Below are 22,833 nucleotides of genomic sequence, written 5' to 3'. Positions count from 1 at the left end.
ATTCAATGTTGTTCACCTGAGTTTTAACAGCTGATTCAATCCATCACATTCATTGCATAAGCTTTTTCAATAGGTATGTAGAGCCAGACACCTCTGTCTTCCTCCTCACAGCACAGGTGAGTTAGCAGGTTAAATAGACCTTCTATGGCAGTATGAAACCAGATTTCTTTGACAATGGTTTTGCTGTGAGTGTCTAAGAATTTACATCCAGCTGTCATTAAAGAGAAGCAATTACAGAAAAGGCAAAGGAAGATGTAATGATCACTAAATTATGGGGGAAGTTGACGGTGCTATTTTACAGCTTAATAGCTGAAGGTACCTATTCCCAAACTACAAAGCAGATATTCGGCTAATCTTTAGAAAGACAGCCCTGAAATTCAGTCCTGTGGATTTCTAAATTATTTGACACAGATAAGCTTACCCACTGACACCAAGTTGCTATAGTTCTCTAATATCACATCTCTGTACAAATTCCTCTGATATGAGTTCAGGCATTCCCACTCTTCTTGAGAAAAGTCTACAGCCACATCTCTGAATATCACCAAATCCTGAAATGACAAACCCATGTATTATTTGTAAAATTATTTATTTCTGTAAAGGGCCAGAAATATTTATTTTAGGCTTTGCATGCCACATATGGTCTCTGTTACATTTTCTTCCATTTTCCCTTCTCTTTTTAAACAATTCTTTCAAAATGTAATTGGGTCATAGGCTATACAAAAACAGGCCATGGGATGAAACTGGCTCACAAGCTATAGTCCGTGTGCCCACCACTGCTATAGATAAAACTGCCTCTGTACTGTGGGACACCTAACTTTATATATGTTCATGTTTATGAGACTGACATGCTGCCTACTGCACAAAGGAGGCACTAATTCTATAGTACTTTTATGTGACTACTAGAAAATTTTAAATTGCATATGTGGTTCACATTATAATTCTTTTGCACAGTGCTGCTTTAAAGTGCTCTCTGGTCCTGAGAGTCTCAGATCAAGTATCTCCCTCTAGGGACTTCATTTCTGCTTTATCTCTGCTCTAGACAAAGGCTGAATATACAGGAGATGCTGAAGAATTTGGTCACTTTACACATGGACATTGGATGAAAAAGAGGGGCACACAGGAGGGGCCTGGGCTGCTGGGCTCCATCCCCCACTAGAATGGGAGAGACTGGGGAGAAGCTGCTGGATGGGGCTCTGATAGGAAGTTTCAGGATAACTAACGAGAATGTTCACATAACCTGAAAACAATTACAGCATTTCAAAGAGAGAAACACCAACTTACATTCGCCATGATTTTAAAGTTGCAAGAACTGGTCAGTTTTCCTCAAGGGTCATTCACTGGAGAAGCAGAGCCCACAGAAGCCAGAGCTGAAGAAAAGAATGGGAAGCCTTAACAGAACTGCCTCAGAGCTCCTTAGTTAATGCATTGGAAGGAAGGAATACCTTATAATCATTAAGAAAACTGTGTTTATATAGGTCTGCATAAGTGGTAACAACAGGGAAATCAGAGTGACTGAAAAAAACACCTACCAACTTGAATATTATATCTCATCAAAACCCTCAGATCCTTCTGTGAAGGATATTCATAGCATTTCCAAAGTGGTTAGGAGACAGCATGCACAACAGACAGAAAGAAATGCTTATTTCACAGCAGCTGCTCAATAATTTGGGTTTACCCTTCCTGGGTTCCAATAAATAACCAATTAAATCCTTACAAAGTATCATATAAATCCTTATCTTAGTGCTCAAGATACATATGTAACTTTACAATTTCTTAAAGATTTTTATTCACAACAATAGTTCTCAATATTACATTATACACCTTTTTCTTATGACTGTTTATAAATATAATTTTTACTATCACATAACATTCCATCACATGAATGGAGTTTACTTGACCATTTCCATATTGCTAGATAGTAATTTTGTAAAAGATTATTCCAAACTTTGGTTCTAGACCAGTGAGACTCAATCTTGTTGGGTCATATACAATTTTGACAATATCATGAAATGAGATTTCTTCCCCCACAGATTACCCACTGACAAATATATACAACAATTCTGGATATAATCTTAAGAGATTTTTGTCCTGAAAACCCATATAAGAGCGTCCAAAGACACTTCATGCTAAAAATTCCTATTCTGGTCGCCTTGAGAAACTGATTCATTTTCCTGCTTGCAAGCATCCATCATAATTCACATTTTCATTACTCTTCGGACTACAGAAAGCTGATAAAGTAACTAAGAATTATCATTTAACAGCAATAGCTACTAAGAATTATCATTTAATCGCAATAGCTAATATTGATTAAGCACTTTTCTTTTCTTTTTTTTTTTTTTTTTGAATTTTTTTTTTTTATTAATTAGTTTCAGGTGCACAAGACAAAGCAAAACTTAGACATTTATCATTTATATCCCTCACACTGTGTGAACCCCCCTCCCCCCATCCACTATCCCTCTGTACGTTCCCAAAACCTCTCACCTTCCCCTTATCCCCACCCCCCCGCCCCTCTAGCAACCCTCTGTTTTTCCCTCCATGTTTCCAAAACTGTTTCTGATTAGTTCATTCACTTATTCTTTTCTTTAGATTCCGCATATAAGTAAGCACTTTTCTAATGTGCCAGATACTCTTTTAAGAACTTTACAGATATTAATTCAGATAATTTTCAAAACAACCGTGGGGTATATATACTAGTCATACATAATGACATTTCAGTCAGTGAAGGACTGCACATACAATGGTAGTCCAATAGATTATAATGGAGCTGAAAAATTCCTATCACCAAGTGACATCATATGTAGCTATTATGTCATATGCAAAGCATTACACAAATACCTACCATTGTGTTATAACTGTCTACAGTAGTCAGTACAGTAACCTGCTGTGCTGTACAGGTTTGTGGCCTAAGAGTTGTTGAAGAACAGAATTTGTCACCCCAAAATATGTCTATCTGGCATAAGGATTATTTAAGGCTGGTTAATTTTAAGAAACAGCAAACATGGAAGAAGCTCTGAAAATCTAGGTTACCCTTTGTAAAAGACATTTACATTTGTAAGGGAAATCTCCATTTGTATGGGTGTTATCTCTAAAAACTGAGGCAGAAAACAAAGACTTAAATCTGCAGAAGACCCTTACCCTTGCTTATTATGCTTTTCAGGCAACCTGGAAGAACTGACTCCCCCCAACATCTTTTCTCTTTTGCTGAAGATGGTACTTAAGGTTGTGTGGCTTTAGCTATTTTGGCAAGTTATTCAGTTTTCCTGGGTGTGTCCCATATATACACGGTATATACATGTTATTAAACTTTTGTTAGTATTTCTCCTGTTAATCTGTCTTTTACTAAAGGGATGTCTCAGCCCCAGAAGGGTAGAGGGAAAATTATTTTGCCTACTTTAAGGCCAATAGGTTGAATCATATAGCCGAAGTGTATAGTAGGCTACACCATATAGGTTTGTGTAAGGGCACTCTGAGATGTTCGCACCACAAAATCACCTAATGGCCTATGACTGTATTATAATTCAGATTTTACAGATGAAACTGCAACACAGAAAGATTGCTCACATTCAGATTTAAGTGGCAGTCAGGATTCAAACTCTCTTAATCTAGTTTCAAAATTCTTAACCACTACTAGTATACACCTCTCTATCCAAAGACATATTCAAAACAAACTCATGCTACAAACTTTTAGTTCTAAGATGAGTAATCCTGAAGACTTAATGTATAGCATGTTTACTACTGATAATAATGTATTATATACTTTGATGAGAGTAGACCTTAAGTATTCTCACATCAAAAAAAGAAATGGTAACAAAGGGAGGTGATGAAAATGTTATTTAGTCTGAGTGTGGTATCATTCCATTCCACAATATATACATACATAAAGCATCATGCTTTACACCCTAAATATATACAATTTTTTATTTGTGGAAAATAAGCTGTGGGGGGAAAAAGGGGTAACCTCACAGGGTGTTCTTATCATAAATTCCTAACTGGACAGGTCATGGCGAATGGTCATGCCCAGTCATATAACTTTTTAGTAAAAGGTTCACCTTTGCTATAAGCAAGCCCTGTCCCTTTCTGTGCTTCTAGATTAACACATCTTTAAAATAAGCTGTATATATCAGTTGTATATATTATTTTAAAGATAAGCTGTAACCACTCTCAAGAGAGCATGCAATCTTGTTAACTACCCTGTAACCCAATCCTCACCTTGCTTTCTCCCACCTCCTCTTAATCTTGTAAATTCCCTCCTTAATTTTGAATGCATAAAAGAAGCTGCAAAACTGCTATTGTCTGGAGCATCTGAGAACTCGCTCCCCAGCATATGTCGTTGTCAGTTTGACTCAAATAAACTCTTAGAAAATTCTAAAGGTATGGACTTACATCGACATAACAAACAAACTCCTTAGGAAAAGTAGTGCTCAGAGGAACTGAATATATAGCACATGGTTGACCACCTGTAGAAAGGCATTAAGTGGACACTAGAAAAAGAAACCTAAGAATTAGGTCCCTGCCATTGACTAGGTAGGGAAATCCTAAGGCCCAAATCAAACAGTAGAATATTCTTAAGCAGGACATTTCAGACTCCTGTCCTGAAAATCAAATACATTTCACAGAAACAAAGAAGCAGCACAAATTCACACAGAACCTGGCTTTTAGAGACGCAGCAGCAATTCGTTTCACTTCAAAGGCCTTCTCTGGAGACTGGCAGGACTAGGGAGGCAAACAAGGTTCATTACACCCCAGGATTTTGACTCGGTCAAAACCCACCTTCCATGCCCCCTCGACCCTCACTACCTCCCACCTGCATGCACAAATCGAAAGGAGACGGAGACGGGAGAAGGTCTGCGGTCACCCGTGTCCGAGTTCGCAGCTGTAGTTCGGACACCACAATTGCCTAGCTCCGCTTTGGGGAGGGGTGGTGCCGGCCCACCGCATCTCCTCTGGTCCAGCGGGTCCTCCTAGGCCCCCGAGTCCCGCCCCCAAGCTAGTTCCAGAGTTTTGCCAGGGACCTTCATTATGGAGCTCCACCTCCCCTTTTGTGCCTTTTCTTACAGCCGGGCCTAGGTAACTGAGGCGTTTACCGAGGTGCTCAGGGCCTCAGGGTCTCGCATCGCAGAACAGGCCGCACCCACAAACCCTGCCCAGCACCCAGTTGCCGCCACACGAGCTTTACCCCGCGCCCTCCCGGTCTCAAGACTGAAGCAATCCCTCATTCCACAGGAAACGCACAGTGGCCTGAGGCTCCAGGACCCACCTCCGTTCCGGGCGGCAAATCCTGGTCCGTTGCACGCTGGTTTCCTTCAGAAAAGCCCAGACCACAGCCGTCCTTACTGCACTCAGGACGCTCAGGGATCCCGAGAGCGCCCAGCCCTCAAGTCTGCGGCGCGGGATTCCGGCGAGTGCCTGTCTCGGTCCCGAGTGCGCAAGCGCGCGGGACACAGGGAGCTAGTGTCCGCCGCCCCCTCACCCCGCTCCTCTGGTAGGGATCCGAGGGGCGAAAGTGGCGGGATGCAGGCAGGCCCAGCGGAGAAACGGGGTTCCGGAACAGCCGAGGTGCCCAGTGCCTTTTACACAGGCCTGTAAACGTGAGCCTGTGAATGACCGGTGCTATCCAGGGTAATCCGGGTGTGCTCCCCTGTTGGAACTGTAGTCCAAATATAAGAAAAGGTGTGTATTCCTGTTTTTTCACGCGGTTCTCGGCTGCAGGCCCGCAAATGCCGAGAACCGCCCCGCCCCCGCCCCCAAGAGCCAAGCACTGAGGCTCCTGGGAGTTGCCTTTTCTGCCCAGAGTGCGCAGGCGCGCGCGGGGGTTGGGGAAGGGGGTGGTGAACCCTGGAATCCTCGGCGGGCCCAGGATTCCCTTGGGTCTCACCCGCTGAGGGACGGGAGGGAAGGGAACCTGTTATGAAGAGGTTGGAGCCCGTTGTCCAGATCTTAGGCTTGTAACGGTGAACCTGACTGTAATACCCAGTGCTGCTCGCATGTTCCGTGTGTCCGTGCTGAGGGACTGACGTGGTGCCCTGTGTGCCTGAGTATGTGATTGTGTACGGGGTTGTATTTTGGTGCTTGGAGCTGTTTCCTGCGTGTGTGCTGTTCTTTGGATGCTGGGTGGTGCAACAAGAGAAGGTTCCTCAGGATTATGCCCTGACTCTGACGGTTGGGGTTCACTAGGGTCTGAGCGGTTTGTGGCTTCCTTTGTCAAGTGCCTGAGATTGTGTGTATCTGTGAAGATGGCTGGGCCCTGAAGGAAACCAGAGTATGTTACCCCAAAATATGCCTCTTTAACATAAAAATTATATTGAGCTGAAGGCAATTTAGAAGCATCATGGGCAGGAAAAGCTCTCACTACTCTCCCCCATTTCTGCCTAATGACAATAGAAATTCTTCCTTACTGGAGACAGCTCTAGACAGCATACGAGTATAGATGGCACTAAAGGAATCTGCAAATAAACTTTACTCCCTTAGTTTCCACCCAGTTTGCCATCCTTAGAAGCCTAAAACTGCTTTTTTATCCTGTCATTTCTCTACAAATTTATTGTGTTTTTATTTGTTGTTGTCAAAGATGCTATATAAACGAGTTAAAAGGCACCACCTTGAGTTACTCTTGTTAAGGTTTCTCCCATATGGTGTATGCATAACGTTAATAAATTGTTTTTCTCCTCTTAACCTGTCTTTGTTAAGCAGCCCCAGCTGAGAACCTAAGATGGGTAGAGGTAAAATGTTTCCTCTTCCATAGCCGCATTGTGTGTTATTTCTGGGATGGTTTTTGTTGTCTGCTCGCTTGCGGGCTGTGAAACCATTCACGAGTCAGGTAGAAATATAGAAGGAAGATTTATTAAAGTAAGAGAAGAATTGGCTGGACAGAGTCTGCTGGAAACGACTGCAAACTACTGCGTCGTGTCTTTGTTTGGTCTCAAGTTTTATATTTTCTAACCAGGATGTGTGTAGATTAAGTTGGAGCCAGGAGTGAATCCCATATAGATGCAAAACCTTTCCCAAGTCACGGGGCCAGCACTAGGCGAAAGTAAATAGAAATATTGAAACTGATATGCATAGTAAATGTATAGGAAGCAGAATCATCAAGGTGCAAAGAAAGAAAAGAAAGCTTTCAAAAAGTCCCAAGCTCAATTATACTTGTTAAATCACATTATACCAGAGATCCAAATCTCAAAATAGGACATTTAGTGTCACCATTACAAGCCCCTGTCTTAACAGTTTTGATACGTTGGCAGTTCTGGTTCTTGCTTCTGTGAATGAAAAAGCCACATACTAAACCTGACAAGCTCAAAGGAGGCCTGCATGACTGGCCTTCGGAGTCCGAAAGTGAAGCAGGGCCTGGTTGGGACCCCCACAGTAGAGGCCTCACAACGGCCCGGGCCTCACCTTTCCTTGACCTACCTGTAGCTTAGCAATAGGTCATCCCCCTGCAGCTTGAGCTCGGAATGTCCCCTGTCCCAGTTCCTTGTTTTAGAAAATTACCCTGAAACGTATGATTAATACTCTTAGGCTTATTGATCACAATCTCTATGGTCTAACATTCTCTCCAGGCTACTCCCATCATTGTTCCTGAGTCGCTGAGGCCACTGGAGAACCACATTACCAGAGGGAAGGTTCCATACAGACCCCCAAAACTGTCACTTAGCCTCTGGAGAAATGCCCAGATTTTCCCTTAAATATGCTAAGCCAATCTGAGAATGTTAAGGCAGTTTTTGAAGGTGTTAACCTGTTGCCTTCTCGGATCACTGGTGCTGACAATAAATGCTTATCCTGTAGCCCAACTCCTATGTTGGTCTATTGGCTGAGCGGCGCTGGCAGCTTGAGCCCCGGACTCAGTTGCCCTCTGGTTTCAAAAGTAACCAATAGGATGGTCAGAACATAAAAATTCGTAACTAAAAGCGAGTCATAGCGGGTAGTAGATTCCTTGACAAAGGTCAATAGTTACCTTAAGAGAACCTGTCTATTGTCTTTTAGCATCTATGTAACATACCTTTGAAATGTCAGAATAATCTTTTCCAGACTCCTCAGGGCACAACCTCAGCACCAGAGCTTGAGACCACAGACCCCCTCATTGTTCCCCACATACCATCTCTATGTACTGTAAATGTTAATTATTAACTATCCTGTACCCACCAGTGTAAAATAAGTGTCTCTTCGTTTTACTTTTTATCCAGTCCCAATGATTTCCCTGCTTTGCTTTCTCCCGCTCCCTTGACCCACCACCAATGGATTTCGTGTAACCCTTCTTGCATCTTTTATTCTAATGTATAAAATAAACTGCAAACCGACCGTTCTTGGGAGCTTTTTCTCAATCCATTAAAATTTGTTTCCCGGCAATTGTCATCAATTTGGCTAAAATACTCAAAAATTTTCTATAGGTTTGGATGTTTCTTACATCGACACTTTCTGTAGGTACTGTGTTTGTGGGTTGGGAATTTGGTGACCCACATCTTAATAGATGACCCACATCTATTAAGTGTTCCCTCAGGAATGTGGTGCTATGGGAGTTAGGTGAATAAAATAATTACAGGCACAATAAACATTGGAAAAGGGGTGGTAAGATTATCATTATTAATGAGTGATAAGATTATAGGAATATGTACTCAGAAAGTTGAAATTAATAGAACTTTATAAAACAAAACAGAGGGGGGCGCTTTATTTTCTCCCATAACTGCACTTGCAATATTCCTCTATGGATTTAGCTCTGCATCTAGATGAAATATTGGATGAGTTCAATAATGTCTTCAATAATTCTTAGATAATAAACGTTTTTTAAAATAACTTCTAGGTAAACAATCAGTCTCATTTTAGTAGTTAAAAATATCTTTAGGGGGCAGCCTGATGGCTCAGTTGGTTAGAGCATGAGCTCTGGACAACAGGGTTACCAGTTTGATTCCCACATGGGCCAGTGGGCTGTGCCCTCCACAAATAGATTGAAGACAACAAGCTGCCACTGAGCCTCTGGAGGGGTGGCCGGATGGCTCAGTTGGTTAGAGCACGAGATCTCAACAGGGTTGCCAGTTTAATTCCCGCATGGGATGGTGGTCTGTGCCCCCTGCAACTAAGATTGCAACGGCGACTGGACTTGGAGCTGAGCTGCGCCCTCCTAGATTGAAGGACAATGACTTGGAGCTGATGGGCCCTGGAGAAGCACAGTTTCCCAATAAAATTAAAAAATATGTCTTTAGTAATAAAAATGTTCTATGTATTAATTCTTTGTTTAAAGCAAAAAAAAAAAAAATTCACCTTTTATCTCCTTGACCATCTCCAAATATAGTTACATCTCAATTATTAGTTCAAGTCAACCTGTGGCATTTATATACTAATTATGTAAATTATTTTAATTCAATCCAAGTACATTTCTTAGATACGTTTTTGTTTATTAAAGATTTAATTGGTTTTCTTTGTACCTGTTACTAGTATTTAGAGATATTCCAACAGATATGTTAAATGTCCATACCTAGATGATTTTTTAAATTGTTCAAACATTCAATTAAAGTCTCTCAATCCTCCATTCTGTGGCTACAATTGGACAGTAGAGTTGTCCTGAAACTTTCATTGTTTTCTTGAATTGAAATCCTGTTTCCTGGAATTAAGTTAATTTTTGCTAACTTTTCATTTTTGGTAAAAGTTCTTTTTCCAACAGCTTCCTTAAGATTTATGTGTTAGAGATAAATTTTTTGAGTTTTTGTCATATTTGAAAATGTTTCTATTCTACTATGATATTGTGATTTATAATAAGAAACATATTTGTATTTTATCCGTTTCTGGCACAGAGCTCCTAAAACCCTTGGAATTTCCTAAATGATGAAAATGACCAAGATGTCTTTTGTTATGTTAATTAGGTGGCTTTTGGTCTGCACCTAAGGATTGGTGTTGGTTTCAGTGGCACCAACTATGTGATGAGGGGGTTGGAACTTTCAGTCCTACCACTCTCCCCCATCTAGGAAGTGGGGGAGAAGGGCTGGAAGGAGGTTTAATCAATTGCTAATGGACAATAATTTAATCAGTTGTGCCTATGTAATGAAGCCTCCATAAAAACCCAAAAGGTTGGCATTTGGAGAGCTTCCAGGTTGGTGAAAACATGGAGTTTTGGGGAGAATGGCACACTCTAAGAGAGCATAGAAGCTCTGCCTCCTTTCCCTATACCTTGCCCTATGCATCTCTTCCATCTGGCTGTTCTTGAGTTCTATCTTTTTATATTAAAACTAACTGGTAAGTAAATGTTTCTCTTATGTGAGCCATTCTAGCAAATTAATTGAACCCAAAGAGAGGGTCATGGGAAACTCTCATAGCCAATTAGTCAGAAGTACAGATGATAACCTGGACTTATGATTAGCATCTGAAGTGATGGGGGGCAGTCTGTAGGACTGATCCCTTAACTTGTGGGATCTGACATTATCTCTGGGCAGATAGTGTTGGAATTGAATTAAAGTGTAGGATGCCCCCTGCTGGTATTGGAGCACTGCTTCTTGGAAGTGTGGGGAAATACACACACACACACACACACACACACACACACACACACACACGCAAGCACGTGCCCTGGAATTGGGTCCAGGAACCCAAATTATTTACCCTCACACTTTGCTCCGTCATCAGAATTTGGTAACATCACTTCAAAGTTTTCTGATAGCACAAGTTGTCAAGTCTAATACCAATTGTTTTCTCTTTCTTTGTATATAATCTTATATCTCCCTCCCAGTGCTTGTATTCAAGCCACCCTTGTTTTACTTCATAATGGCCCCAAAGTGCAAAAGTAGTGATGCTGGCAATTTGGATATGCCAAAGAAAAGCTGTAGAGTGCTTCCTTTAAGTGAAAAGGTGAGTACAGTCTAATATCTTAGAGAGAGAGACACCACATTCACGTAACTTTTATTACAATATATTGTTATAATTGTTCTATTTTATTATTAGCTATTTTTGTTAATCTCTTACTGTGCCTAATTTATAAATTAAACTTTATCATAGTTATGTATATGTAGGAAAAACAGTGCTGTGTTTCCCCCAAAATAAGACCTAGCTCTAATGCGTCTTTTGGAGCAAAACTTAATATAAGATCGGTCTTATTTTAATTTTAATATATATTTAACATATTAAAATAAGACCAGGTCTTATATAAGACCTGGTATAATATAATAATAATACAATATAATATAAGATTGGGTCTTATATATTAATTTTTGCTCCAAAAGACACATTAGAACTAATGGTCTAGGTAGGTCTTATTTTTGGGGAAACACAGTATGTATAGGGTTTAGTACTATTTACAGTTTCAGGCATCCATTGGGGGATCTTTAATGTATCCCCCACAGATAAGGGGAGACTACTATACTACTAAATATAGTTAATTATTTTTTCAGTGTAAACACATGAAACTATTTGAGTAGTTTTAAAATAAATAAGAGTTAGAAATGGTAGATGGAAAAATGACACTTTATTTACCTGCTCCCATATTTCTGGAGCTGACTTTAATCATGTCTTTTCTGAGAACTGTGGTTTTCTTTTTTCCCTTTTTTTTTTTTATTGGGGAACAGTGTGTTTCTCCAGGGCCTATCAGCTCCAAGTCGTCCTTCAATCTAGTTGTGGAGGGCACAGCTCAGCTCCAAGTCCAGTCTCTGTTTTCAATCTTGGTTGCAGAAGGCGCAGCCCACCATCCCATAGTGGGAATTGAACCAGCGACCTTGTTGTTAAGAGCTCTCACTCTAACCAACTGAGCCATCTGGCAGCCCCTCCTGCAACTCAGCAGCAGCTTGTTGTCTTCAATCTAGTTGTGGAGGGCGCAGTTGTCCTTTAATCTAGTTGTGGAGGGCGCAGATGGGAATGCACTCTAACCAACTGAGCCATCCAGCCGTCCCTGAGAACTGTGCTTTTAAGTATTGAGTATTCCATTAATTTCATTTTTTAACTATCTGTCTCTTTCTTTCTTTCTTTCTTTTGCTCCAACCAACTGAGCCATCTGGGAGGCAGCTCAGCTCAAGGTGCTGTGTTCAATCTTAGTTGCAGGGGGCGCTGCCCACCATTCCTTGTGGGACTCGAGGAATTGAACTGACAACCGTGTGGTTGAGAGCCCATTGGCCCATGTGGGAATCGAACCGGCAGCCTTCGGAGTTAGGAGCACGGAGTTCTAACCGCCTGAGCCACCGGGCCGGCCCCCAGACTTTCTATTTTTTAATTTATTTCATTTTTTTTCCTATGTGCTCATTAAAGCATTTTTATGATGGCTGCTTTAAAATCTTTGTCAGATAATTCTGTTTGTCATTTCAGCTTTTACATCTATTGATTGTCCTTTTCCATTTAGTGATTTTTTTAGTATATTCAGAGTTGAACAACCATAACCACAATCTAATTTTAGAACGTTTTAAAAAACTCCCAAAAGAAACTCCATACACATTACAATTATTCCCTTTTCCTGCTCCTTTCATTCCAATCCAGCCCCAGGCAATCACTAGTTTTCTTTCTGTCTCTGTGGATTTGTCTGTTCTGGACATTTCATATAAATGGAACCATATAATATGAAATTTTTCATGATTGGCTTCTTTTACTTCGCATAATATTTTTCAAGGTTCACCCATATTGTGGCACATACCAGTACTTCATTCTTTTTTATTGACAATGTTCCATTGCGTGGATATATCACATTTTGTCATAATTTATTAATTGGTGGACATTTAGGTTGTTACTATTTTTGTACTAATTTTGTATTTTCCTGAGAGTCTCTAATTATTTCAAAATGAAAATTGAAAACTGAAAATATGATTGGAGTATGCGGCCAGTATTGAAAAATCTCTCTGGCCTAGAACTATTTACATTCAAATTGGTCAACATGAATAGAATAAAAGCAACATATAGAACTAAGGGAGTATCCCAAAGTTGGAATGCTATGGAACCTAAAATCACTATCATTTACTATGTTGTATCTCACAAATTTTCTGTTATTCCACATTATATCTCATATTATTTCTTGTTATGAGCTTATACGTCATTCAAGGGCTGACATGGGAACATTGGTTTTTGTTATTTTCTTCCTTACTTTGAGTTATTGACATAATTAAAGTTAATATACTTGAATTCACTGGAAACCTGTTTGGTTATGATATCTTTTATATTTTACATATTACTGTTGTCTGCAAACTATAATTCTTTCCCATTTTTGTATGTTTTGATATCCTAATATTTAAAGCTTATCTTTAAAGTCTATTTATCTACATCTACATCTATATAGATACATATATATTTAAGCTTTTGAGTCTCTACTGGTAATTAAGATTTCATCCTCAAGGCCTGGTTTGTACATGCATTCACTTAGGAAGATTTTGTTACTGCTATTTGTATTAGTTACCTATTGTGTAAAAAAAAAAAATTGCCTCAAAATGTAGTACCTTAAAACAACACTTATTATGTCACAGTTTTTGTGGGTCAAGAATGCAGGCATGATTTAGCTGGGGAACTCAGACTCAGGCCTCACAAGGATTCAATCAAGGTTTTAGCCATGGCTGCAGTCATATCAAGGTTTAGATGGAGAAAGACCCACTTCTGAGCTCATTCATATGACTGTACAGGCTTCAGTCTTTGCTGGCTATTGGCTGGAAACATCAGTTCCTTGCCACATAGGCCTCCCAAAGGGTCTACTCACAACACAGCAGCTTGCTTCCCCAGAGCAAGAGCTGAGAGGTAGACAGAGGGAGGAATGCAGAAGTCACAGTCTTTTTGCAACTTAATCCCAGAAGCGATACCCAAACTCTATTGCTGTATTGTGTAATTGAATGTCAGTACTCAGGTCCAGCTCACACTCAAGAGGAAGGGATTACACAGGGTGTAAATACTAAGAGTTGGGGATAATTAGGAAATATTTGAAAGATGATCTATCACTATTATTGATTTACTTTCCAATAGGTTAATATTCTTCTTAAATTTATATGCACACACATACATTAAGTAGGGATTCCACTGATTATTTTTGTGTGAGGATGTTAGTTGTTAAGAATCATTTATCATCCATAAACCAACATCCTTTTTGGCCTTCCCATTTATGATCACATTTTTCCCATCTATATTATCTAATACTTCTAAATATATTTGGTCTTTTTCTCAGTAACCAAAATTGTACCTCATTCTGGTTACTGACTCACTTGCCAAAAGGAAGATCATGTCTGTGTTTCCCATCATGTGCGGATGCTGTTTCTGTATATACTGCTTTTTACAACGGACGTGAGAAGTATAAAGCCACTAAATGATTCATGTATAGTTGCTCCTTGAACAACACAAGTTTGAACACATGGATATTTTTCAATAAATACTATAAATGTTTTCTCTACCTTATGATTTTCTTAATAACATTTTCTGTAGCTCACTTTACTGTAAGAATACAGTATATAATACATATAATATGCAAAATATGTGTATCAACTATTTATGTTATCAGTAAGGCTTCTAGTCAACAATAGACTAGTAGTAAAGTTTTGGGGGAGTCAAAAGTTATACATGGATTTGCAACTGTGTGGGATCAGCACCTCCAACCCCCATGTTGTTCAAGGGTCAACTATAGTTGATTAATGGCAAGAGATGCAGTTTAAAGACCAGGTATATAAAAATATTCGTTTCTCTAATATTATAAAAAATGAAGTTTCTCTCCATTCCTTCCATTCTGTTTAACAACTGGATGTTACCGCTTTAATATACTGTCTTCAGATTCACATTTTCCCTATAAAGTAGAAGATATAAAACTGATCTTCCTATTGATGACCAAAAAAATAATGAACGACAGATATTAATATTTAGGGCACATGCTTTCTCAATAGTAATTAATACAAAAAATGGAATTAACAAATTTAGAGGGAATATGTCCTATTAATATAAGTACTATACATGAATGGAGATTATATATGGATGTGATCATTTATAGTGGTGAGTGGAATGTAAGACAAACTATGTCTTACCATTGGCAGTTCATTATATTATTGTTTCCAAATATTCATTGTCTTTCCCAATGGGAAAATTATATCTCCTCCCATTCTTGACGTCAGACTTAGCCATATGACTTACAATGTTCCTCCCTATGGGGGATTATATTTTCCTACCCCATTGACATCAAGCTTGACCATTATATTTACTTTAGCCAGTGAAGTATGAACAGAATTGATATGTACCATTTCCAAGTATTAGTTTTGTGTCCGAATGTATAGGATTACCATTTCTCTTTTTCTAAAATATTGTTCCATTAGCTCAGATAGAGTTTGCTCCTTCAGCATGGTACCAAAATGAAGACTGAGATGGAAGAGATTTAGGCCAAGCAATATTGGATATAAAGCATGAGCAAGAAATAAGTGTATGTTGTTATATTGCTGAGATTTAGGGTTCCTTCTTAATATGGTATAGCTTAGCCTAAACTGATGAATTTCTTTCTATATCAATTATACAAGTACTGACAAATTGATCCCACTCTCTCTGAATGGTACATGATGTTATGTGTGTATTTGTATATTGCTTTAACCAACTATTCATAAATATCTTTTTTTTTTTTTTCATTAAAACTGACTTCCGGGCCGGCCAGGTGGCTCAGGTGGTTGGAGCACTGTGCTCCTAACGCTGAGGTCACCGGTTTGGTTCCCACATGGGCCAGTGGGCTGCACTCTCTACAGCTAAGATTCTGAACAACTGCTCTCCCTGGGGCTGGGCTGCCACGGGCTGCTGTGTGCTGCTGCGGGAGCAGCCACAGACTACCGTGTGCCGCTATGAGTGGTCGGTGGCCATCATGAGTGGCCAGCAGCCAGCATGAGTGGCTAGCAGCTAGTGTGAGTGGCCTGACTGGTGACCGACTGCCTCAGCCTGGGGGGAGCACCAGGCTCATAATACCAGCATGGGCCAGGGAGCTGTGTCCTACAAGACTAGACTGAGAAACAACGGCTTGAACTGGAGTGAGGTGGGGGGAGGCAAAAGAAAGGGGGAAAAAAAACTGACTTCTTGTTTGTGCTTTACTTTTATGTCATTTATGCAACGCAAATGATATTTGTGGAAATTAAATGCCCCTTAGTGAGTCTCAGATGAGTCAAAGTTCTAAATGCAAGAAAGAGAAACAGGGCCGGCCCGGTGGCTCAGGCGGTTAGAGCTCCATGCTCCTAACTCCGAAGGCTGCCAGTTCGATTCCCACATGGGCCAGTGGGCTCTCAACCACAAGGTTGCCAGTTCAATTCCTCGAGTCCCACAAGGGATGGTGGGCAGCGGGCCTGCAACTAAGATTGAACACGGCACCTTGAGCTGAGCTGCAGCTGAGCTCCCGGATGGCTCAGTTGGTTGGAGTGCGTCCTCTCAACCACAAGGTTGCCAGTTCGACTCCCGCAAGGGATGGTGGGCTGTACCCCCTGCAACTAGAAACGGCAACTAGACCTGGAGCTGAGCTGCGCCCTCCACAACTAAGACTGAAAGGACAACAACTTGAAGCTGAACGGCACCCTCCACAACTAAGATGGAAAGGACAACAACTTGACTTGGAAAAAAGGCCTGGAAGTACACACTGTCCCCCAATAAAGTCCTGTTCCCCTTCCCCCAACAAAATCCTTAAAAAAAAAAAAAAATAGAAAGTCTGAGTAAATAAACAGAAGATACAAAGAAGAGCCAAATGGAAATTTTAGAAATGAAAAATGCAATCACCAAATTTAAAAACTCAATGGCTGGGCTAAACAGAAGAATGCAGGGGATAAGGGAGGGGGGAAAAAAATCAATGAACTTGAAGACAGAGCATTACGCATTACCCAATCTCAACAACAGAGAGAAAACAGACTGTAGAAAAAGATCAGAACCTCTGGGATCTGTGACACTGCAATAAAAGACCTAACATTCTTATCCTCAATGTCTTAGAAAGGAGGAGGAAAAGGAGAGGCTGAAAATGTGCTCAAAGTAATTAATAGTTGAACATGTACCAAATTTCATTTAAAATAACACATGGACCTACAAATTCAAGAAGGTGAGAAAACACCAGATAGAATAAATAAATCCACACAAAGACACATCATAGTTAAACTTCTGAAAATTAAAAACGCAGAAAAAGATCTTGAAAGCAGCAAGAAAAACAACACCTTATATATAGTGGAAAAACAATTTGCATGAGCATCTGGTCAAGACGGTGGAGTACGTAAATGCTGTACTCGCCTCCTCTCCCAACCACATCAAAATTACAACTAAAGTATAGAACAACCATCATTGAGAATCCCCTGAAGTCTAGCCGAACAAAGTCCTATAACTAAGGATGTACAGAAGAATCCATGTCGAGACTGCTAGGAGGGGCAGAGATGCAAAATGAGCTGGTCCCACATCCACACGTGGCAGTTAAATATCGGGAGGCTCTCTGGCACTTGGTGCCCACCATTACTTCCAGTGGGGCTGGGAAATCTGCATTGCCAGACCCTACCCCACATTCCTCCTCACCCCACCTCCCTACCACCCCGCCTCACAGGACTTCATCCGTCCCCTTCCTCTGATATTCCCAACCATCCCAGTCTGGATTTGAGTCCAACGCAGTAGGCTGTGTGCCAGCATTTCACCAGCAAGTCAGGCTTCCGCCAGGGCAAAGGAGGAAGCAGTGGTGGTGGTGGCAGAGCCCCAGCAGTCTACAAACTCTGGACCTGAGAAGAGAAAGGCGGGAGAGCCGTCTACTCTTCTCTCCGTCCCCTCCCCTCAACGCTCTTCTCCATCCTTCCCAGAGCCCAGCATTGTGGAGTTGAAGGCCGAGGTCCAGAGAAGGGGGTGAGATTAGCATGGATGGGATTTGCCTACCCAGTGGATTCTTTGTTCTCTAGGTGCCTTGCCTAGACAAGTGTGTCATATTCATTGAGCAAAATCTTTCTCGGTCTTCTGTCTTAACAATGGTGTTCCACCTACTGGAAGGAAAGATTCAAAACATGATGTGAGACTGTGTTTTGTCTAGGAAGAAATGAGGCCTTGGTAGAACCAACTGGCAAACATGCCCTAGTGGAAGCCACGTGGTTCCATTAGGGAGTGACCTGGACTTTGCTGGGTGAGGCAATTAGCTGTGACTGGGGGTGTGGTGTTTCGGGATGGCAGTCAGGGGTGTCTGGAGAGAAGACATGACTCCAACACTGTAGGAAAAAGTGTGTTGGCTTCCAGGCAAGGCGCTCTGTGTGTCTTAGAGCAGACCATCAGGAGAACCTGGAGGTGAAGTGCTGGGGTCTGGACTCTGATGGCAGCTGTGTCGAGTCCCATGTAAGGCATGTCCCAGGGGTGGGCACTTGGATCAATGACTAAAATTCTCCCCGTCAGATAATTGTCATCTGTACAGTGGTGATGAACATGAAAGGCTCTAGTTTTCTTTAATAACCAGCACGAAGAGCCCTTAGAGGGATCAAAGTCAATAATATCACATCGAAAACCACAAGAGGAAATGTGCAGTGTGCCAACCTAAGGCTGAGGGGCTAATAGACAGGGTGGGGAAAAAAATTAAGAGCATTTTCCAAGCAGCAACCCTCATCCCCGAAGGTACAACCCCCTGGAATGACTTCTCAGTACAAAGAGTGAGAACCAGAAGATGAAGTACTGGTAGGCCACGCTCAGGCAGATACCACTGGTAGGCACTTGGGACATGGACTGAAACTCTCTGTCAGGCCATTGCCACCACCATAGTTGTGATAATTTTGGACCACTTTCTTACACAATATACAAAAATATATTCAAAATGTATTAAATACCTAAATATAAGATCTGAAACTCTCAGAAGAAAACTTAGGCAGTAAACTCGTTTACATTAGCATTAGCAATTTTCTTTTTGATATGTGTCCCTGGGTAATGTTTACAAAAGCAAAGATAAATGGGACTATGTCAAACTAAAAAGCTTTTGCACAATGAAAAAAACCATCAACAAAATGAAAAGTCAACCTAGTTAAGGGGGAGGATATTTGAAAGTGGTATTTGTGATAAGGGGGTTTATATCCAGTGTATAAAGAAGTCATGCAATTCAACATAAAAAACAAACAAACCTACAACCATTAGATTAAAAAGTGGGCAGAGGACCTAAATAGACATTTTTCCAAAGACATACAGATGGCCAACGGATATGAAAAGATGCTTAACATCACTGATCATCAGGGAAATGCAAATCAAAATCACAGTAGGATATCGCCTCACACCTGTCTGAATGGCTATTACGGAAAAGTCAACAAATATCAAGTGTTGGTGAGGATGTGGAGAAATGGGATCGTTCATGCATTGTTGGTGGGACTGTAAATCAGTGCAGACACTATGGAAAACAGCATGGAGTTTCCTCAAAAAATTATTAGAACTACTATATGATCCAGCAATTCCACTTGTGGACATTAATTCAAAGAAAATGAAAACATTAATTCAAAAAGATATATGCACCCCTGTTACTCGCAGCACTATATACAATAGACAAGAAATGGAAGCAACTTAGGTTTCCATCGATAGATGAAAGGATAAAGATGTGGTGTGTGTGTGTGTGTGTGTACACAGACACAATACACACAACAGAATATTACTTAGCCATAAAAAAGAAGGAAATCTTGCTATCTGCAACACTATGGATGGACCTAGAAGGTATTATGCTAAAAGAAATATGTCAGATAGAGAAAGACAAATACTGTGTGACTTCACCTATACATGGAATCTAAAAAACAAAACAACAAACAAAAGATAAACAGACATAGATACAGAGAACAAACTGATGGTTGCCAGAGGGGAGTGGGTGGGGCTTGGGTGGAAAAGGTAAAAGGGAATAAGAAGTACAAACTTCCAGTTATAAAATAAATAAGTCAGGGGATAATAATGTATAGCCCAGGGAATATAATAATATTGTACTAACTTATACAGTGACGGATGGATACTAGACTTACCATGGTGATCATATTTTAAGGTATATAAGTATCTAATCACTGTTGTATACCTGAAATTAATATAATATTGTATGTAAACTATACTTTAATAAGATAAATAATTTTTAGAAATTTATACATATTAAAATCATTTTTAAAATAGCCAGAACTGAACTTGTTGACAAATAATAAAAATATGGACCAGCTACAACTGCAGGCTCTCCAGACCTTATGCCCTCTTTTATTACATGGAAAAACACAAATAACTGTTGTGAAAGTCTGATATACAAAAATATAAAAATTCCAATATATAGTGATGGAAACAGAACTGACTCTGGGTGGTAAACACACAATGTGATATACAGATGATGTATTACAGAATTGTACACCTGAAATCTATGTAACTTTGCTAACAATTGTCACCTCAATAAACTTTAATTAAAAAATATATGTATATAAATAACATAATCTAATATGTAATCATACAGTACATATAATAGAAACATTTTATTATAAGGAACATACAATATTGTGATGTGCTATATATTGTAAATATCAATAGTACTAGTATATAATGATGTGCACATATAAAATAATATACAAATATATTTGTATTTATAACATCTAATAATCTTTTATCAAATATAATTTGAATTACCACATAAAACACAATACTTTTGAGATTCATCTATGTTGTAGCTGTGTCAATAAATCATTTGTTTATGGTGTCATAAATCAGCCTTCTTATGGCTGAGTACTAGTATTCCATTGTATAGATGTACTACAATTTGTTTATTCACCCACTGATGGACATTTGGGTAGTTTCCAGTCTTCTGGAAGTTATACACAGTTTCAGTGAACATTCAGTTACATACATAAATTTTTATTTCTCTCGGATAAATACCTAGGAGTGGCATTGCTAGGTTAACTTTATAACTTGCCAATCTTGTGTTCGGAGTGTATATACCATTTTACCTTCCCACAAGCAATGCATGAAAGTTTCCATTGCTCTGCATCCTTGCCAACTTTTGGTACTATGTTTTTAATTTTTTTTAGTCATTCTAATAGGTGTGTAGTGGTATCTCATCATAGTTTTAATTTGCATTTTCCTGATGACTAATGATGTTGAGTGTCTTTACATCAGCTTATTTTCCATTTGTATCTCATACAACCATATGGATAAATCTCGAATACAGCATATTAAGTGAAAGAAGTCAGACTCAAAAGGGGATACATACATACTTACACATATATGGGTACACACACATTCATGTACATTGTGGAAAAGGCAAAACTATAGAGAGAGGAAATAACTCAGATCAGTGACTCCAAGGGGTCTGAAAGTGGGAAGAGGAATTGACTTAAAAAGGGACAGGAGGGAATTTAGAGTAATGAAGGAACAGTTCTTTGTCTTAATTACTTCAGTGTATGTATTTGTGTTTGTCCAAATTCACAAAACTGTATACTAAAAAGGGTAAATATTAATGTATATAAATTGTCTCAAGAAATCTGACTTTTAAACGTATTATTACTAATAAATACAGAATAAATACAGAATACAGAAACGTTATAATAAATACATAATAACTGAAAGTAATTTACAGTGTTTCCCTTTGTGAGGTTTGGGCACAGCCATGCAGCCTGGTCAGATCCTTGTGTCAATTTATAACTACTACTATTATCAACAACAGGATACTGTTGTTGGTCTCCACCAGCCCTGCTCCCTTCATGTGACCCATATGAAGTCACTAAATGCTCTGCAATTCCATTTTACAGGTAAGGCAATTGAGGCCATGGGGAAGTTGCTGGGCTGGCTCAGAGTCCTTCAGCAGGTCAGTGTTGGAACCAGAATTTCAATCCATATCCACAGCTTTCTGTATTCTGCTTGCATCCCTCCTCATATAGTAAATGGGAAGCTCAGCTTGTGGTCTCCTGGGGCCCCCAGGTCCTCCAGCCCACTCCAAGCCAACAATTCCCTGAAGGGGTCTATAAGGCTAGGACCTCATCCCTCCTCCATCCTCCAGGGCTCCTGTCATGCAAATAGTGGGGATGTGGAGAAGCAGTGCTGGAGACATTGCAGTAGCCACACTGAAGGGCCTCAGGAAGAAATGTGGGCAACAGGAAATCAGCATCCATTGTGTTAGAGGCAGTCAATAGGAAATAGTAGATACTACTAGGATTTAATGGAGCAGTCACACATACTGTGTTAGTGGGTAAGGGGAATCAAAAGATATTGTGCTGGTTGTTTATGAGGGTCCTATGGCAGAGGGCAGTGGAGACTCCAAAATGCACCCAAGTAATGTGGAGTTTATGGTGCGTTACTAGTCTTCGTCCTTACTTGGGGGGAGGGAAAACAGGTTAGCGGTACACATCAGAGTTCAGAGAGGGTACTGGGGGCATCACCACAGGCTGTGTTGGGGATAGTTATGGATACTGCTAGATGGGGTAATGAAAGATAACTGGTCACTATTATTGTGATGGACAAGTAATGGAGGGGGCACAAGAGCCATGCTGCTAGAGGGGTAATTAAAGTATCGGGACATGATATTAATAGTTGGATTAGGTGAAGTATATCACGGTTCTTTATTCTGATTGCAGTAAGTGGTCATCAGTCACTCCTTAGGTCAAAGTGGGAATAAATGGGGAGTATGGAGGATACTAGACCTTGTCACAAATGGGGCGAAGTAACAGACATTATGCTAGAGGTAATTGTGGAAGAACTAATGAGATCTCCAAACACAATTTCCTGGAATTAATGCAGTGTGACAAACATAATACTGGAGTAAGGTAAATGAGGAATAATGGTGTCCAGATATTGTGCTGCGGTGGGTTAAGAAGGAGATAAGGGGGTATCTCCAGACACTCTCTTGAGGGGTCAGCAAACACTGTCCTAAGTTGGGGAATAATGGGGGGTCAAGACATTGAGTGAAGCCCCAGATATAGTGCTGGATGAGGTAAAAGGGGGGGTAATAGAGGGTCACCAGACATTGTT

The 22,833-nt window shown here is 40.2% G+C and overlaps 1 protein-coding gene across 4 annotated transcripts in view; it reads right to left on the bottom strand.

Moving 5' to 3' along the window:
- Nucleotides 1-22,833, bottom strand: part of LOC141566944 (uncharacterized) — a 49,038-nt gene that overhangs the window by 20,077 nt on the left and 6,128 nt on the right. Inside the window, exons 1-4 of one of the 4 annotated variants that reach the window (XM_019749895.2) lie at nt 5,258-5,968; nt 4,649-4,713; nt 1,282-1,367; nt 422-548 (exon numbers count right to left, since the gene is read on the bottom strand). In XM_019749895.2, the coding sequence (XP_019605454.1) occupies nt 422-548; nt 1,282-1,290 (136 nt within the window). In that variant the 5' untranslated portion in view covers nt 1,291-1,367; nt 4,649-4,713; nt 5,258-5,968. Of the gene's footprint in view, nt 1-16; nt 146-421; nt 549-1,281; nt 1,368-4,648; nt 4,714-5,257; nt 5,969-22,833 lie in introns of those variants that run through there. The other 3 variants (XM_074315779.1, XM_074315778.1, XM_019749896.2) reach the window with 3 other exon arrangements.

Source organism: Rhinolophus sinicus, linkage group LG11, assembly GCF_036562045.2.
Source record: "Rhinolophus sinicus isolate RSC01 linkage group LG11, ASM3656204v1, whole genome shotgun sequence".
In the NCBI taxonomy this organism is placed as follows: Eukaryota; Metazoa; Chordata; class Mammalia; order Chiroptera; family Rhinolophidae; genus Rhinolophus; species Rhinolophus sinicus.
Note: the sequence above shows the minus strand (reverse complement) of the source record. Positions and strands in the feature narration are given on the sequence as shown.